This window comes from Oncorhynchus kisutch, linkage group LG15, assembly GCF_002021735.2.
Source record: "Oncorhynchus kisutch isolate 150728-3 linkage group LG15, Okis_V2, whole genome shotgun sequence".
Classification (NCBI taxonomy): Eukaryota; Metazoa; Chordata; class Actinopteri; order Salmoniformes; family Salmonidae; genus Oncorhynchus; species Oncorhynchus kisutch.
The window spans coordinates 60179319-60200381 of NC_034188.2; the positions used below are offsets into that span (position 1 = coordinate 60179319).

At 39.6% G+C, this 21063-nt stretch overlaps 1 protein-coding gene across 5 annotated transcripts in view; it reads left to right on the forward strand.

Moving 5' to 3' along the window:
* LOC109905613 (schwannomin-interacting protein 1) overlaps window positions 1-21063 on the forward strand; it is a 346524-nt gene that overhangs the window by 283013 nt on the left and 42448 nt on the right. For all 5 annotated transcript variants that reach the window (XM_031790680.1, XM_020503082.2, XM_020503085.2 and 2 more), the window contains one exon: window positions 2042-2872. In XM_031790680.1, coding sequence (XP_031646540.1) covers window positions 2042-2872 — 831 coding nt within the window. The remainder of the gene's footprint in view (window positions 1-2041; window positions 2873-21063) is intronic.

The window sequence follows — 21063 nt, forward strand, 5'->3', positions numbered from 1 at the left end:
GCGTTTAATTGGAGCCAATTTCCTCCAACAACAAGACAATGACCCAAAGCACAGCTCAAAACTATACAATAACTATTTAGGGAAGAAGCAGTCAGCTGGTATTCTGTCTATAAGGGAGTGGCCAGCACAGTAACCGGATCTCAACCCTATTGAGCTGTTGTGGGAGCAGCTTGACCATATGCTACATAAGAAGTTCCCATCAAGCCAATCCAATTGGAAGCATAGGGTGAAATCGCTTCAGATTACCTCAACAAATTAACAACTAGAATACCAAATGTCTGCAAGGCTGTAATTGCGGCAAATTGAGGATTCTTTGACAAAAGAAAAGTTTGAAGGACACAATTATTATTTAAATTGAAAATCATTATTTATAACCGTGTCAACGTCTTGACTATATTTCCTATTAATTTTGCAACTCATTTCATGTATGTTTTCATGGAAAACAAGGAAATGTTTAAGTGACACCAAACATTTGAACGGTAGTGTATATATATATATATATATATATATATTACATGTATCGTTGTTTTTTTTGTGTAATCCCTTACGTGTAACGGATTACATGTATTATTTCATATGCAGGTCTGCATTTAAACTGCATATTAACTGTTATTCTATATTTATAAACAGATATTTAAGATTAACTTGTGGATACCATTTGTATTTCCTTGTGTCCAGTATGAAGGAAGTTAGCGGTAGTTTCGCGAGTCAATGCTAGCTAGCGTTAGCGCAATGATTGGAAATGTATGGGTGTCTGCTCGGCATGCTACGTGCCCCTTTAAGATACGTCTTTCCCGAATGTGGTTGGGGAAAAAAGTGTTACTGGTGTTTGTCTATGTTGGTGGTTGCATTGATTGTTTTTAAATGTCAGGGTTTTCAAATTCTATTCAAATGTATGACACTCATTTAATCAACACCTTATGAATCCCATTCTTTGGTGTATTTCAAAACTAACTGGCCACAAGAAAAAAAAATCCTCTTGATGGACAATAATCATCATCAATCAATAACTCTTAGTGTGTTGGATGTGCAGCAATGTGTTTTTCCGGTTGTGACTCTGAATAAATTCCTGCTGCTTGTTTTTCATGAACTTTTTAATGTGATGCCAGGCACTATGTTAATGCAGCCCATGAAAAAAAGAGGTGAAAACACTCAAAGAGGTTCAGGTCACGCTGAGATTTGTGGAGGCCCATAAACAAGGCAGGCATTTTCATTAAGTTGGTAATCAATCAGACAGTGATTGCTCTGGCACTGGACAACAACAGCAACACACACTGTGGCCTCACACTGCAGACAGTCAAGGTCAGACAGCCACCCTGGACTCATCTGTTTAAGTCACTCACAGCCACTGCAATGTATACTATATATAGAGCCATGGCACAATGTCAGCCAGTGTCATTCACCTTTGGACTATTAGAGAAAGAGATTGGTAATACTCACATTGACCAATAATGTTGGGATGACTTTGCCAAAGACACAGATAAGGAAATACATTGTGGCAGCATCTTTGAGAAGATGTGTGTAATGTGTGATGATAGGATAAATCACTGCTCTCTCTCTCTCACTGGTTCAAGTCCCTCTAACAGCAGGTCTCTCTCTCTCTCTCTCTCTCTCTCTCTCTCTCTGGTTCAGCTGTCACAATGCAGACCTCAGATATGAATAAACAGAAGAAGTAGCGAGTGAGTCTGGTAGGAGAGGTTGTCTCAGGGAGGAGAGGAGAGAGTGCGTCAGAGAGGGACTGAAACCGTGCCAAGGAAATGAATGTAGAGGAAGGAAATTCTACCAGGAAGTGTTTTGTGGTTGTTGGTCTCAAACCACAACAGTAATCTCTGTGTGCACACTTCCCTAAATTCTCTGTTTGTGTGTCTTTCTCTTCCTCTCCCCCGTCCCTCTCTCTCTTTCAACCTCTATCTTTCTTTCTCTCACTATTATAATTTATCTTTCCAACTCTCATTCTTTCTTACTTCTATTTTGATATATTTTTCTCCATTCCTTCTCTCTCCCACCTTTCTCTCCATCCCTCTTTCTCCCTCTGTTGCAGGACTACCGGGAGGATGGCATGGACTTGGGGAGCGACGCCTCCAGTCGCTCCAGCTCCGAGTCCAACTCCAACAAGGTGACACCCTGTTCTCCCTCCTTAGACCTGGCATGCCTGGAGGACTACAAGTCCTCCCCATCCCTGGAACTGGCAACCCTAGATGACTACAAATCCTCCCCATCTTTGGAACTGGCAACCTTAGAAGAGGACTACAAATCCTCTCCCTCCCTGGATCTGGCAACCCTGGAGGATGAGGACTATGAGGAGGATGAGGACTACCAGGAGTACAAGAAAAAGGTGATCGAGGAGTGGAAGAGCGAGTACGGGGACGACTACAGCTCCCAGCAGCCCCATGGCCAGGAGGAGGGTGGAGTTGTGGGGGGGATAGGGGCACCTGGCGGAGGCTACAGGAAGCCAGTGAACAGCCGCAGCCTGGCCGAGGAGTTCCAGGATGTGAAGCCTCCACCTCTTCCTGCTCACAGTGGACACACAGCCACCTTCGCTGCTGCCGTTCCTGAGGAACTGAAACAGAATGGCAACCTGATCCTGCCCCACTCCCCTACCAGGCCCCTACCCAGGGGCACGGGGGCCACCAAGCCCAGCCACAGGCGCTCCAGCCGGGGCAGAGGTGGCATTGGAGGAGGGGGTGGTGGAGGAGGGGGAATAGGAGGACGGATGGGGGGATACAGAGAGGAGGAGATTGTGGAGGAAGAGTCCCTGCCCACCATGGACTGGGCAGCTCTGGAGAGACACCTGGCGGGGCTGCAGAGCAGAGAGCAGGAGAACCAGAACCTCAATCACAACCACAGCCTGGGAAAGACCGCCTACACCTCAGTGAGTGGAGTCTTTACGTGTGTGTGTGTGTGTGTGTGTGTGTGTGTGTGTGTGTGTGTGTGTGTGTGCAAGCATGTGTCCGATTTCTGTGACTTGTTTAGTGTTGGATGGTGTAAGATGAAGCATGGAAGCATGTCAGTTGTGAGGATGTCAGTCATGGTGGGACACATCAAGCCAGATATTGTATGAAGTGGTGCGTGAAAATGGAAAGAGGTTGTGGGTCACTGGACCTGTGCTATTGTTGTTTTCACAGATAATAGAAAGCTGGTATTTATACGGGCAATAATTGCAACAGCACAATATATCTCCAGACTCCAGGTTCTAAAGGACTCCCACCCTGCTGTGTGTGTGGGGGTTGTTGAACATGTTCACTGTCATGTTTTCCTGCTTTCTCTGTGATCCCTGAGGATTTCGTCATGTGGTAATCCAACAGTTATCTGTGTCAGGTGAACTTGGGGAATATTATGTGCGTGCGGGAATGCTGGGATAAGGAGAGATTAGTGGGGTAATGTGGCACTAAGCTATGTGCTGCAGACTGGAGTCCTGACTCCTGACTCCTTCTTAGCTTCCAGTCTGCTGCTGGAGGAGCATGGAGAAACACTGCCGGGCTGGGCATCTCCAGTCTGAGAGGGACCAGCACTAACACAGCTAAATTGAAGACCCTGATTAGTTGATACATTTAATCAGGTGTGTTAGATCTGGGCTGGAGCAAAATAAAACCCTGAAGCCCCTGTTGTCCTCCCCTGGTCTACGGCCTGTGGGTATGAGGATGTGGCAGGAAACAAGACATGCCTGGACAGGTGGATCATTTGTTTTGGTGATTTTGTGTTTCGCCCAGCAGAGGGTGCTGTTGCAGTGTCTTATGGATCACCGCTGCAGGATTTCAGATCCACAGGCTCCATTCTGGTCTGGCACTGATGACAGGCTGCATATTGGAGTTATTTTTTACATGACGCCAACCAGGCATATAGAAGGTTCCTTCAGATTAATGTTTATGGTTGATTGTCAGCTTGTGGGTAGGTGTGAAGAGGGCTGGAGCGATGTGGTTATAGAGTATGCTGGAATCTTGTCAAATCTGACCCACACACTGTTTGTTGCCTATTGAGGTCAGCACTTTTGAGTTACTCTTGTTTATTTTGTGTGTGTTTGAGTTTGTCTATTTGTCTGTTGCGTGTGTGTGTGCGTGTGCGCGTGTGTGTGCGTGCGTGTGTGTGTGTGCGTGTGTGTGTGTGTGGTCTGAGAGCCGGAGAGCACTGGGAGAGAGAAGAGAGCACTCTTCTTTGGCATCCTAAAGCACAGGCCTCTCCTCTCAGTCCTAACAGACAATAGCTGCTGTCTTTGTGTGACCGTCCTGGAGGCCTCTTTATCTCCCTAAGGCATGTCTGGAATGTGGGAGGGAGAGGGGGAGTACAGAGAGGAAGAAAGGGTGAGAGATGGTATCTCCAGTACCATGCTGTATCTACAGTATGGGTAATCCGCTTGCGTCAATATTCATTACCTGGTCAGCTCATGGTATTGTCGAGGCCTTCTATGGGAGAAGTCTGCCTCCCTCCACCTAACTCTCTCTCTGTCTTTGGGATAAGGGTCCGGGCAGGGGTAAGAATGCCATAGTACTTTGAGGATTGTAGTGGATGTCAGTGGTGATTTTAGCATGTAAATCTTGGCGGGGCAAAGTCAACCAATTTGTTTAGATGCATGCCAGCAAAGCCACTACACATCCATCATTTATTCATTTATTAGACCTATGTGGTCTAAAAAGGATGGAAAATACAATCACGAGGATCCACTTTTATAGACAATATACTGCTCTAGAAAGAGGCCAGAGTTCCTGACTTGGAGTTCAGAGTTGGATGACCGTTCAAAATGTACAGTATATATACACACACACACACACACACACACACGGTTTGCATAAGGTTTAGTAACACAGGGCATAATGATAACACCTACAGTTTCTAGACCTTCTCCCTAGACTTAGTATAGTAGGCATTGGAATTGTGATGTCTCTGCGTTGAATAGGAATAGAAAATAGCTGTGTAATCCTGACTGAGCTCCGAGGAGAGATATCAGAGCGGAGACGAGGGTTGGACTAAAACAAGCTCATTTCCTGTTTGAATTTCAACATCCGGAGCACTTCTGCCATTTCCCAACATGGGAATGTCATTTGGATAGACAGATCCAGGATACTGTGAGAGGAGGAAGACAGCATGTCTTTATTAGAGGGAATGTCTGGTGGCAAGGGGATGGGAGAGGGCTGCCAACATGTTGTTACATTTTTTGACATCAACTCAGACGAACCACCAGCCAGACGGAGGGGGGAGAGAGGTGGGGGAGGCTAGCATGGATGGGTTTGGGGTCCTCTGTGGTTTTACACCTCAGAAGATCCTCCTAGAGAGCTGGGCTTTTAGGAGGACTGGAGGTAAGGGTGTACATATTGTTCATGCAGATAGACAATATGCATTTTGATGTGTGTTATCTACAGTTTGCGAAAACTACATATGCCAGCTCATTGTAATGAACCTCAGCTACGATATTAAGACCAGACCCTGGGCCAGTCACACACACACCGGTCCCTTAGGTGTGTCCTCTTCCTGCTATCCGGTCTGACGTTGTCATGGCAACCGTCTCCACAGTGTTTCGCCGGCTGGCTGGGAGAGGAAGTGTTGATTAATGGGACTGGCTGTGTGGAGCTGTGTGCTGCTACTGTATGGCCACCGATCAGTCTGCCAGCCTGCCTGCTGCCCGTACACCACAGAGCCAGTCGGTCTGTTTCTGTGTGACTCTATACTATTGGAACTATGAACCACTGTGTTTAGTTACGGGAGACCAGGGGTAGGGTTTCCACTCTCTAACATCTCCCTCTGGATCTTGGTTAGAAAGAGTTTGCGTTGAGGAGGTCGAGGGGTGAGGTGACCTTTATATTATGAAGGCTTAACGGGGTCTGGGGCCCCTACCCGTCCGCTCCCCCCAAACCAAAACAACAACGTTATCCTTCATAACCAGGGCCGAGGTGAAAGATTCAGAGAAGGCCTGTGTGTTTCAGAGGCTGTGAAATCATTTACCTCATACTTTGATACACACGTCTATATTTAACACTACATTTACATTTGTAAAGGCCTATAGGACACTCATGTCTGAGAAAAGATATACATTTATACAGACCCACACACAGATCCACTACCGGTCAAACGTTTTAGAATACCTACTGATTCAAGGGTTTTTCTTTATTTTTACTATTTTTTACATTGTAGAATAATAGAGAAGACATCAACACTATGAAATAACACATATGGAATCATGTAGTAACCAAAAAAGTGTTAAACAAAATATATATATTTTATATTTGAGATTCTTTAAATAGCCACCCTTTGTCTGGATAACATGTCTTCACTATTATCCTACAATGTAGAAATATTAAAAATAAAGAAAACCCCTTGAATGAGTAGGTGTTCTAAAACTTTGGACCGGTAGTGTCCATCATATATGCAAGTCTGCACACACACATGTAATGTATTCTGTGCAACATGGCTCAGCGTGTGTTCTAACTTCAGTTTTGTGTGACACACACATACACACAATCATACTTGTACATATTTCCCAATGAATGTGCCTTTGTGCTAAATCCCTCAGCATGTATTGCAAGTATCAGCATGAGGCTAGCACATAGATAAAAACACTCAGCGACTGTTCAACATGCGAACACGCGTTTCTGTCGGTCTGTGTCTCTGCACGTGCAGCAACATGTCTCACAGGACTCACATCCATATCAGATCAGCACACACCAAGGAAATGAATATGAACACGCATTTGTACCAATACATCCAGTCGAGTGTTAGAAATAAAATGCACATTGACTTGACAACACACCGCACACACCTACCCACATGCACGGATACACACGTTTCTGGCAGGGCAGGCAGCATGAGTGTGTTTCCCTATCAGGTTTTAGCTCAGGATCAGAGGAGAGATAATAAAAAACACACACCAGCATTTACCATTGACCCTGTTAGATCAGCTGCCTGTGGCTGACTAAAGTAATGGAAAGACAACATTACAGGGACATTTTCTTCAAGCTGTCGCTATCGACCAGCATGCAGGAGTAACACAGCCTGAATCAACAGAGGAAGAGTGGAACAAGCTGTTCTAGATAAGCTCACAAGGCTGAGGAAACCGAAGTATGTGACAGAGATAGCGTGTTGAAGTATGTGACAGAGATATCGTGTTGAAGCAAGGGAAGAGGTAGCGTGTTGAAGTATGTGACAGAGATAGCGTGTTGAAGTATGTGACAGAGATAGCGTGTTGAAGTATGTGACAGAGATAGCGTGTTGAAGAAAGGGAAGAGGTAGCGTGTTGAAGTATGTGACAGAGATAGCGTGTTGAAGCAAGGGAAGAGGTAGCGTGTTGAAGTATGTGACAGAGATAGCGTGTTGAAGCAATGGAAGAGCTAGTGTGTTGAAGTATGTGACAGAGATATTGTGTTGAAGCAAGGGAAGAGGTAGCGTGTTGAAGTATGTGACAGAGATAGCGTGTTGAAGCAAGGGAAGAGGTAGCGTGTTGAAGTATGTGACAGAGATAGCGTGTTGAAGCAATGGAAGAGGTAGTGTGTTGAAGTATGTGACAGAGATATTGTGTTGAAGCAAGGGAAGAGGTAGCGTGTTGAAGTATGTGACAGAGATAGCGTGTTGAAGCAAGGGAAGAGGTAGCGTGTTGAAGTATGTGACAGAGATAGCGTGTTGAAGTATGTGACAGAGATAGCGTGTTGAAGCAAGGGAAGAGGTAGCGTGTTGAAGTATGTGACAGAGATAGCGTGTTGAAGCAAGGGAAGAGGTAGCGTGTTGAAGTATGTGACAGAGATAGCGTGTTGAAGCAATGGAAGAGGTAGTGTGTTGAAGTATGTGACAGAGATATTGTGTTGAAGCAAGGGAAGAGGTAGCGTGTTGAAGTATGTGACAGAGATAGCGTGTTGAATCAAGGGAAGAGGTAGCGTGTTGAAGTATGTGACAGAGATAGCGTGTTGAAGCAATGGAAGAGGTAGTGTGTTGAAGTATGTGACAGAGATATTGTGTTGAAGCAAGGGAAGAGGTAGCGTGTTGAAGTATGTGACAGAGATAGCGTGTTGAAGCAAGGGAAGAGGTAGCGTGTTGAAATATGTGACAGAGATAGTGTGTTGAAGAAAGGGAAGAGGTAGCGTGTTGAAGTATGTGACAGAGATAGTGTGTTGAAGAAAGGGAAGAGGTAGCGTGTTGAAGTATGTGACAGAGATATTGTGTTGAAGCAAGGGAAGAGGTAGCGTGTTGAAGTATGTGACAGAGATAGCGTGTTGAAGCAAGGGAAGAGGTAGCGTGTTGAAGTATGTGACAGAGATAGCGTGTTGAAGTATGTGACAGAGATATCGTGTTGAAGCAAGGGAAGAGGTAGCGTGTTGAAGTATGTGACAGAGATAGCGTGTTGAAGCAAGGGAAGAGGTAGCGTGTTGAAGTATGTGACAGAGATATCGTGTTGAAGCAAGGGAAAAGATAGCGCGTTGAAGTATGTGACAGAGAGCGCGTTGAAGTATGTGACAGAGATAGCGCGTTGAAGTATGTGACAGAGATAGCGTGTTGAAATATATGACAGAGATAGCGTGTTGAAGTATGTGACAGAGATAGCGTGTTGAAGCAAGGGAAGAGGTAGCGTGTTGACGTATGTAAGTATGTGACAGAGATAGCGTGTTGAAGCAAGGGAAGAGATAGCGTGTTGAAATATATGACAGAGATAGCGTGTTGAAGTATGTGACAGAGATAGCGTGTTGAAGCAAGGGAAGAGGTAGCGTGTTGAAGTATGTAAGTATGTAAGTATGTGACAGAGATAGCGTGTTGAAGCAAGGGAAGAGGTAGCGTGTCGAAGTATGTGACAGAGATAGCGTGTTGAAGTATGTGACAGAGATAGCGTGTTGAAGCAAGGGAAGAGGTAGCGTGTTGAAGTATGTGACAGAGATAGCGCGTTGAAGCAAGGGAAGAGATAGCGTGTTGAAGTATGTGACAGAGATAGCGTGTTGAAGCAAGGGAAGAGGTAGCGTGTTGAAGTATGTGACAGAGATAGCGTGTTGAAGCAAGGGAAGAGATAGCGTGTTGAAGTATATGACAGAGATAGCGTGTTGAAGCAAGGGAAGAGGTAGCGTGTTGAAGTATGTGACAGAGATAGCGTGTTGAAGTATGTGACAGAGATAGCGTGTTGAAGTATGTGACAGAGATAGTGTGTTGAAGCAAGGGAAGAGGTAGTGGTGTAGAATAGAGCAGTAGAAGGGAGATAGACTTGAAGGGCTTGCCTTCTCGCCATCTTTTTGTCCCTCTCTGTCTCTTCCTATCTCTCTCTCTCTCTGCTTGGAAACTGTGATTATGTGGTAGTTGTTTTGTGTCTGAACCCTGCCCTGAGCACTCCAGTACTAACCACTACCCTCAGACTGAAGTCAGCCCTGTGCCACGTTGAGAGAGAGAGAGAGAGTAGGGTTTGAAGATTATAGGGTAAGAAGTTTCTAGTGCAAGCAGTCATAGAGGATATATAATCACAAGCAGTCAAAGAGGATATATATAATCGCAAGCAGTCATAGGGGATATATCTAATCACAAGCAGTCATAGAGGATATATAGAACCACAAGCAGTCAGAGGATATATAGAACCACAAGCAGTCAAAGAGGATATATAGAACCACAAGCAGTCATAGAGGATATATAGAACCATAAGCAGTCATAGAGGATATATATAATCACAAGCAGTCATAGAGGATATATAGAACCACAAGCAGTCATAGAGGATATATAGAATCACAAGCAGTCAAAGAGGATATATATAATCACAAGCAGTCAGAGGATACATAATCACAAGCAGTCAAAGAGGATATATATAATCGCAAGCAGTCATAGAGGATATATAGAACCACAAGCAGTCAAAGAGGATATATAGAACCACAAGCAGTCATAGAGGATATATATAATCACAAGCAGTCATAGAGGATATATATAATCACAAGCAGTCATAGAGGATATATAGAACCACAAGCAGTCATAGAGGATATATAGAACCACAAGCAGTCATAGAGTATATATATACTCACAAGCAGTCATAGAGGATATATATAATCATAAGCAGTCATAGAGGATATATGTAATCAGAAGCAGTCAAAGAAGATATATATAATCGCAAGCAGTCATAGAGGATATATAGAACCACAAGCAGTCGTAGAGGATATATATAATCACAAGCAGTCATAGAGGATATATATAATCACAAGCAGTCATAGAGGATATATAGAACCACAAGCAGTCATAGAGGATATATAGAACCACAAGCAGTCAAATAGGATATATATAATCACAAGCAGTCATAGAGGATATATAGAACCACAAGCAGTCGTAGAGGATATATATAATCACAAGCAGTCATAGAGGATATATAGAACCACAAGCAGTCATAGAGGATATATAGAACCACAAGCAGTCATAGAGGATATATAGAACCACAAGCAGTCATAGAGGATATATATAATCACAAGCAGTCATCGAGAATATATAGAACCACAAGCAGTCATAGAGGATATATAGAACCACAAGCAGTCATAGAGGATATATAATCACAAGCAGTCATAGAGGATATATATAATCACAAGCAGTCATAGAGGATATATAGAACCACAAGCAGTCATAGAGGATATATAGAACCACAAGCAGTCATAGAGGATATATATAATCACAAGCAGTCATAGAGGATATATGTAATCAGAAGCAGTCAAAGAAGATATATATAATCTCAAGCAGTCATAGAGGATATATAGAACCACAAGCAGTCGTAGAGGATATATATAATCACAAGCAGTCATAGAGGATATATATAATCACAAGCAGTCATAGAGGATATATAGAACCACAAGCAGTCATAGAGGATATATATAATCACAAGCAGTCATAGAGGATATATATAATCACAAGCAGTCATAGAGGATACATAGAACCACAAGCAGTCATAGAGGATATATATAATCACAAGCAGTCATAGAGGATATATAGAACCACAAGCAGTCATAGAGGATATATAGAACCACAAGCAGTCATAGAGGATATATATAATCACAAGCAGTCATAGAGGATATATAGAACCACAAGCAGTCATATAGGATATATAGAACCACAAGCAGTCAGAAAATATATATAATCACAAGCAGTCATAGAGGATATATAGAACCACAAGCAGTCATAGAGGATATATATAATCACAAGCAGTCATAGAGGATACATAATCACAAGCAGTCAAAGACGATATATATAATCGCAAGCAGTCATAGGGGATATATCTAATCACAAGCAGTCATAGAGGATATATAGAACCACAAGCAGTCGTAGAGGATATATATAATCACAAGCAGTCAGAGGATATATAGAACCACAAGCAGTCAAAGAGGATATATAGAACCACAAGCAGTCATAGAGGATATATAGAACCATAAGCAGTCATAGAGGATATATATAATCACAAGCAGTCATAGAGGATATATAGAACCACAAGCAGTCATAGAGGATATATAGAATCACAAGCAGTCAAAGAGGATATATATAACCACAAGCAGTCATAGAGTATATATATACTCACAAGCAGTCATAGAGGATATATATAATCATAAGCAGTCATAGAGGATATATGTAATCAGAAGCAGTCAAAGAAGATATATATAATCGCAAGCAGTCATAGAGGATATATAGAACCACAAGCAGTCGTAGAGGATATATATAATCACAAGCAGTCATAGAGGATATATATAATCACAAGCAGTCATAGAGGATATATAGAACCACAAGCAGTCATAGAGGATATATAGAACCACAAGCAGTCAAATAGGATATATATAATCACAAGCAGTCATAGAGGATATATAGAACCACAAGCAGTCGTAGAGGATATATATAATCACAAGCAGTCATAGAGGATATATAGAACCACAAGCAGTCATAGAGGATATATAGAACCACAAGCAGTCATAGAGGATATATAGAACCACAAGCAGTCATAGAGGATATATATAATCACAAGCAGTCATCGAGAATATATAGAACCACAAGCAGTCATAGAGGATATATAGAACCACAAGCAGTCATAGAGGATATATATAATCACAAGCAGTCATAGAGGATATATATAATCACAAGCAGTCATAGAGGATATATAGAACCACAAGCAGTCATAGAGGATATATAGAACCACAAGCAGTCATAGAGGATATATATAATCACAAGCAGTCATAGAGGATATATGTAATCAGAAGCAGTCAAAGAAGATATATATAATCTCAAGCAGTCATAGAGGATATATAGAACCACAAGCAGTCGTAGAGGATATATATAATCACAAGCAGTCATAGAGGATATATATAATCACAAGCAGTCATAGAGGATATATAGAACCACAAGCAGTCATAGAGGATATATATAATCACAAGCAGTCATAGAGGATATATATAATCACAAGCAGTCATAGAGGATACATAGAACCACAAGCAGTCATAGAGGATATATATAATCACAAGCAGTCATAGAGGATATATAGAACCACAAGCAGTCATAGAGGATATATAGAACCACAAGCAGTCATAGAGGATATATATAATCACAAGCAGTCATAGAGGATATATAGAACCACAAGCAGTCATATAGGATATATAGAACCACAAGCAGTCAGAAAATATATATAATCACAAGCAGTCATAGAGGATATATAGAACCACAAGCAGTCATAGAGGATATATATAATCACAAGCAGTCATAGAGGATACATAATCACAAGCAGTCAAAGACGATATATATAATCGCAAGCAGTCATAGGGGATATATCTAATCACAAGCAGTCATAGAGGATATATAGAACCACAAGCAGTCGTAGAGGATATATATAATCACAAGCAGTCAGAGGATATAGAACCACAAGCAGTCAAAGAGGATATATAGAACCACAAGCAGTCATAGAGGATATATAGAACCATAAGCAGTCATAGAGGATATATATAATCACAAGCAGTCATAGAGGATATATAGAACCACAAGCAGTCATAGAGGATATATAGAATCACAAGCAGTCAAAGAGGATATATATAATCACAAGCAGTCATAGAGGATATATAGAACCACAAGCAGTCATAGAGGATATATAGAATCACAAGCAGTCAAAGAGGATATATATAATCACAAGCAGTCATAGAGGATACATAATCACAAGCAGTCAAAGAGGATATATATAATCGCAAGCAGTCATAGAAGATATATAGAACCACAAGCAGTCAAAGAGGATATATAGAACCACAAGCAGTCATAGAGGATATATATAATCACAAGCAGTCATAGAGGATATATATAATCACAAGCAGTCATAGAGGATATATAGAACCACAAGCAGTCATAGAGGATATATAGAACCACAAGCAGTCATAGAGTATATATATACTCACAAGCAGTCATAGAGGATATATATAATCATAAGCAGTCATAGAGGATATATGTAATCAGAAGCAGTCAAAGAAGATATATATAATCACAAGCAGTCATAGAGGATATATAGAACCACAAGCAGTCATAGAGGATATATAGAACCACAAGCAGTCATAGAGGATATATATAATCACAAGCAGTCATAGAGGATATATATAATCACAAGCAGTCATAGAGGATATATAGAACCACAAGCAGTCATAGAGGATATATAGAACCACAAGCAGTCATAGAGTATATATATACTCACAAGCAGTCATAGAGGATATATATAATCACAAGCAGTCATAGAGGATATATGTAATCAGAAGCAGTCAAAGAAGATATATATAATCTCAAGCAGTCATAGAGGATATATAGAACCACAAGCAGTCGTAGAGGATATATATAATCACAAGCAGTCATAGAGGATATATATAATCACAAGCAGTCATAGAGGATATATAGAACCACAAGCAGTCATAGAGGATATATAGAACCACAAGCAGTCAAAGAGGATATATAATCACAAGCAGTCATAGAGGATATATAGAACCACAAGCAGTCGTAGAGGATATATATAATCACAAGCAGTCATAGAGGATATATAGAACCACAAGCAGTCATAGAGGATATATAGAACCACAAGCAGTCATAGAGGATATATAGAACCACAAGCAGTCATAGAGGATATATAGAACCACAAGCAGTCATAGAGTATATATATACTCACAAGCAGTCATAGAGGATATATATAATCATAAGCAGTCATAGAGGATATATGTAATCAGAAGCAGTCAAAGAAGATATATATAATCGCAAGCAGTCATAGAGGATATATAGAACCACAAGCAGTCGTAGAGGATATATATAATCACAAGCAGTCATAGAGGATATATATAATCACAAGCAGTCATAGAGGATATATAGAACCACAAGCAGTCATATAGGATATATAGAACCACAAGCAGTCAGAGGATATATATAATCACAAGCAGTCATAGAGGATATATAGAACCACAAGCAGTCATAGAGGATATATATAATCACAAGCAGTCATAGAGGATACATAATCACAAGCAGTCAAAGACGATATATATAATCGCAAGCAGTCATAGGGGATATATCTAATCACAAGCAGTCATAGAGGATATATAGAACCACAAGCAGTCGTAGAGGATATATATAATCACAAGCAGTCAGAGGATATATAGAACCACAAGCAGTCAAAGAGGATATATAGAACCACAAGCAGTCATAGAGGATATATAGAACCATAAGCAGTCATAGAGGATATATATAATCACAAGCAGTCATAGAGGATATATAGAACCACAATCAGTCATAAAGAATATATAGAATCACAAGCAGTCAAAGAGGATATATATAATCACAAGCAGTCATAGAGGATACATAATCACAAGCAGTCAAAGAGGATATATATAATCGCAAGCAGTCATAGAGGATATATAGAACCACAAGCAGTCAAAGAGGATATATAGAACCACAAGCAGTCATAGAGGATATATATAATCACAAGCAGTCATAGAGGATATATATAATCACAAGCAGTCATAGAGGATATATAGAACCACAAGCAGTCATAGAGGATATATAGAACCACAAGCAGTCATAGAGTATATATATACTCACAAGCAGTCATAGAGGATATATATAATCATAAGCAGTCATAGAGGATATATGTAATCAGAAGCAGTCAAAGAAGATATATATAATCGCAAGCAGTCATAGAGGATATATAGAACCACAAGCAGTCGTAGAGGATATATATAATCACAAGCAGTCATAGAGGATATATAGAACCACAAGCAGTCATAGAGGATATATATACTCACAAGCAGTCATAGAGGATATATATAATCATAAGCAGTCATAGAGGATAAATGTAATCAGAAGCAGTCAAAGAAGATATATATAATCGCAAGCAGTCATAGAGGATATATAGAACCACAAGCAGTCGTAGAGGATATATATAATCACAAGCAGTCATAGAGGATATATATAATCACAAGCAGTCATAGAGGATATATAGAACCACAAGCAGTCATAGAGGATATATAGAACCACAAGCAGTCAAAGAGGATATATATAATCACAAGCAGTCATAGAGGATATATAGAACCACAAGCAGTCGTAGAGGATATATATAATCACAAGCAGTCATAGAGGATATATAGAACCACAAGCAGTCATAGAGGATATATAGAACCACAAGCAGTCATAGAGGATATATAGAACCACAAGCAGTCATAGAGGATATATATAATCACAAGCAGTCATAGAGGATATATATAATCTCAAGCAGTCATAGAGGATATATAGAACCACAAGCAGTCGTAGAGGATATATATAATCACAAGCAGTCATAGAGGATATATATAATCACAAGCAGTCATAGAGGATATATAGAACCACAAGCAGTCATAGAGGATATATAGAACCACAAGCAGTCAAAGAGGATATATAATCACAAGCAGTCATAGAGGATATATAGAACCACAAGCAGTCGTAGAGGATATATATAATCACAAGCAGTCATAGAGGATATATAGAACCACAAGCAGTCATAGAGGATATATAGAACCACAAGCAGTCATAGAGGATATATAGAACCACAAGCAGTCATAGAGGATATATAGAACCACAAGCAGTCATAGAGTATATATATACTCACAAGCAGTCATAGAGGATATATATAATCATAAGCAGTCATAGAGGATATATGTAATCAGAAGCAGTCAAAGAAGATATATATAATCGCAAGCAGTCATAGAGGATATATAGAACCACAAGCAGTCGTAGAGGATATATATAATCACAAGCAGTCATAGAGGATATATATAATCACAAGCAGTCATAGAGGATATATAGAACCACAAGCAGTCATAGAGGATATATAGAACCACAAGCAGTCAAAGAGGATATATATAATCACAAGCAGTCATAGAGGATATATAGAACCACAAGCAGTCGTAGAGGATATATATAATCACAAGCAGTCATAGAGGATATATAGAACCACAAGCAGTCATAGAGGATATATAGAACCACAAGCAGTCATAGAGGATATATAGAACCACAAGCAGTCATAGAGGATATATATAATCACAAGCAGTCATCGAGAATATATAGAACCACAAGCAGTCATAGAGGATATATAGAACCACAAGCAGTCATAGAGGATATATATAATCACAAGCAGTCATAGAGGATATATATAATCACAAGCAGTCATAGAGGATATATAGAACCACAAGCAGTCATAGAGGATATATAGAACCACAAGCAGTCATAGAGTATATATATACTCACAAGCAGTCATAGAGGATATATATAATCACAAGCAGTCATAGAGGATATATGTAATCAGAAGCAGTCAAAGAAGATATATATAATCTCAAGCAGTCATAGAGGATATATAGAACCACAAGCAGTCGTAGAGGATATATATAATCACAAGCAGTCATAGAGGATATATATAATCACAAGCAGTCATAGAGGATATATAGAACCACAAGCAGTCATAGAGGATATATAGAACCACAAGCAGTCAAAGAGGATATATAATCACAAGCAGTCATAGAGGATATATAGAACCACAAGCAGTCGTAGAGGATATATATAATCACAAGCAGTCATAGAGGATATATAGAACCACAAGCAGTCATAGAGGATATATAGAACCACAAGCAGTCATAGAGGATATATAGAACCACAAGCAGTCATAGAGGATATATATAATCACAAGCAGTCATCGAGAATATATAGAACCACAAGCAGTCATAGAGGATATATAGAACCACAAGCAGTCATAGAGGATATATATAATGACAAGCAGTCATAGAGGATATATATAATCACAAGCAGTCATAGAGTATATATAGAACCACAAGCAGTCATAGAGGATATATAGAACCACAAGCAGTCATAGAGGATATATAGATCCATAAGCAGTCATAGAGGATATATATAATCACAAGCAGTCATAGAGGATATATAGAACCACAAGCAGTCTTAGAGGATATATAGAATCACAAGCAGTCAAAGAGGATATATATAATTGCAAGCAGTCATAGAGGATTTATAGAACCACAAGCAGTCATAGAGGATATATAGAACCACAATCAGTCATAGAGGATATATAGAACCATAAGCAGTCATAGAGGATATATATAATCACAAGCAGTCATAGAGGATATATAGAACCACAAGCAGTCATAGAGGATATATAGAATCACAAGCAGTCAAAGAGGATATATATAATCGCAAGCAGTCATAGAGGATATATAGAACCACAAGCAGTCATAGAGGATATATAGAACCACAAGCAGTCATAGAGGATATATAGAACCACAAGCAGTCATAGAGGATATATATAATCACAAGCAGTCATAGAGGATACATAATCACAAGCAGTCAAAGAGGATATATATAATCGCAAGCAGTCATAGAGGATATATAGAACCACAAGCAGTCAAAGAGGATATATAGAACCACAAGCAGTCATAGAGGATATATAGAACCACAAGCAGTCATAGAGGATATATATAATCACAAGCAGTCATAGAGGATATATAGAATCAAAGCAGGCAAAGAGGATATATATAATCGCAAGCAGTCATAGAGGATATATAGAACCACAAGCAGTCATAGAGGATATATATAATCATAAGCAGTCAAAGAGGATATATATAATCACACGCAGTCATAGAGGATATATATAATTACAAGCAGTCATAGAGGATATATATAATCACAAGCAGTCAAAGAGGATATATATAATCGCAAGCAGTCATAGAGGATATATAGAACCACAAGCAGTCGTAGAGGATATATATAATCACAAGCAGTCATAGAGGATATATAGAACCACAAGCAGTCATAGAGGATATATAGAACCACAAGCAGTCAAAGAGGATATATATAATCACAAGCAGTCATAGAGGACATATATAATCACAAGCAGTCGTAGAGGATATATATAATCGCAAGCAGTCATAGAGGATATATAGAACCACAAGCAGTCATAGAGGATATATAGAACCACAAGCAGTCATAGAGGATATATATAATCACAAGCAGTCATCAAGAATATATAGAACCACAAGCAGTCATAGAGGATATATAGAACCACAAGCAGTCATAAAGGATATATATAATCACAAGCCGTCTTAGAGGATATATAGAACCACAAGCAGTCATAGAGGATATATAGAACCACAAGCAGTCATAGAGAATATATAGAACCACAAGCAGTCATAGAGGATATATATAATCACAAGCAGTCATAGAGGATACATAATCACAAGCAGTCAAAGAGGATATATATAATCGCAAGCAGTCATAGAGGATATATAGAACCACAAGCAGTCATAGAGGATATATATAATCACAAGCAGTCATAGAGGATATATATAATCACAAGCAGTCATAGAGGATACATAGAACCACAAGCAGTCATAGAGGATATATATAATCACAAGCAGTCATAGAGGATATATAGAACCACAAGCAGTCATAGAGGATATATATAATCACAAGCAGTCAGAGGATATATAGAACAACAAGCAGTCATAGAGGATATATATAATCACAAGCAGTCATAGAGGATATATATAATCACAAGCAGTCATAGAGGATATATAGAACCACAAGCAGTCATAGAGGATATATAGAACCACAAGCAGTCATAGAGGATATATAGAACCACAAGCAGTCATAGAGGATATATATAATCACAAGCAGTCATAGAGGATATATATAATCACAAGCAGTCATAGAGGATATATAGAACCACAAGCAGTCATAGAGGATATATAGAGCCACAAGCAGTCATAGAGGATATATAGAGCCACAAGCAGTCATAGAGGATATATATAATCACAAGCAGTCATAGAGGATATATAGAACCACAAGCAGTCATAGAGGATATATAGAGCCACAAGCAGTCATAGAGGATATATATAATCACAAGCAGTCATAGAGGATATATAGAACCACAAGCAGTCATATAGGATATATAGAACCACAAGCAGTCATAGAGGATATATAATCACAAGCAGTCATAGAGGATATATAGAACCACAAGCAGTCATAGAGGATATATATAATCACAAGCAGTCATAGAGGATACATAATCACAAGCAGTCAAAGACGATATATATAATCGCAAGCAGTCATAGGGGATATATCTAATCACAAGCAGTCATAGAGGATATATAGAACCACAAGCAGTCAAAGAGGATATATAGAACCACAAGCAGTCATAGAGGATATATAGAACCATAAGCAGTCATAGAGGATATATATAATCACAAGCAGTCATAGAGGATACATAATCACAAGCAGTCAAAGAGGATATATATAATCGCAAGCAGTCATAGAGGATATATAGAATCACAAGCAGTCAAAAAGGATATATAGAACCACAAGCAGTCATAGAGGATATATATAATCACAAGCAGTCATAGAGGATATATAGAACCACAAGCAGTCATAGAGGATATATAGAACCACAAGCAGTCATAGAGGATATATATAATCACAAGCAGTCATAGAGGATATATAGAACCACAAGCAGTCATAGAGGATATATAGAACCACAAGCAGTCAAAGAGGATATATATAATCGCAAGCAGTCATAGAGGATATATAGAACCACAAGCAGTCAGAGGATATATAGAACCACAAGCAGTCATAGAGGATATATAGAACCACAAGCAGTCATAGAGGATATATATAATCACAAGCAGTCATAGAGGATACATAATCACAAGCAGTCAAAGAGGATATATATAATCGCAAGCAGTCATAGAGGATATATATAATCACAAGCAGTCGTAGAGGATATATAGAACCACAAGCAGTCGTAGAGGATATATAGAACCACAAGCAGTCATAGAGGATATATAGAACCACAAGCAGTCATAGAGGATATATATAATCACAAGCAGTCATAGAGGATATATAGAACCACAAGCAGTCATAGAGGATATATAGAATCACAAGCAGTCAAAGAGGATATATATAATCGCAAGCAGTCATAGAGGATATATAGAACCACTAGCAGTCATAGAGGATATATATAATCACAAGCAGTCAAAGAGGATATATATAATCACAAGCAGTCATAGAGGATATATATAATCACAAGCAGTCATAGAGGATATATGTAATCACAAGCAGTCAAAGAAGATTTATAGAACCACAAGCAGTCGTAGAGGATATATATAATCACAAGCAGTCATAGAGGATATATAGAACCACAAGCATTCATAGAGGATATATAGAACCACAAGCAGTCAAAGAGGATATATATAATCGCAAGCAGTCATAGAGGATATATAGAACCACAAGCAGTCATAGAGGATATATAGAACCACAAGCAGTCATAGAGGATATATAGAACCACAAGCAGTCATAGAGGATATATATAATCACAAGCAGTCATAGAGGATACATAATCACAAGCAGTCAAAGAGGATATATATAATCGCAAGCAGTCATAGAGGATATATATAATCACAAGCAGTCGTAGAGGATATATAGAACCACAAGCAGTCATAGAGGATATATAGAACCACAAGCAGTCATAGAGGATATATATAATCACAAGCAGTCATAGAGGATATATAGAACCACAAGCAGTCATAGAGGATATACAGAACCACAAGCAGTCATAGA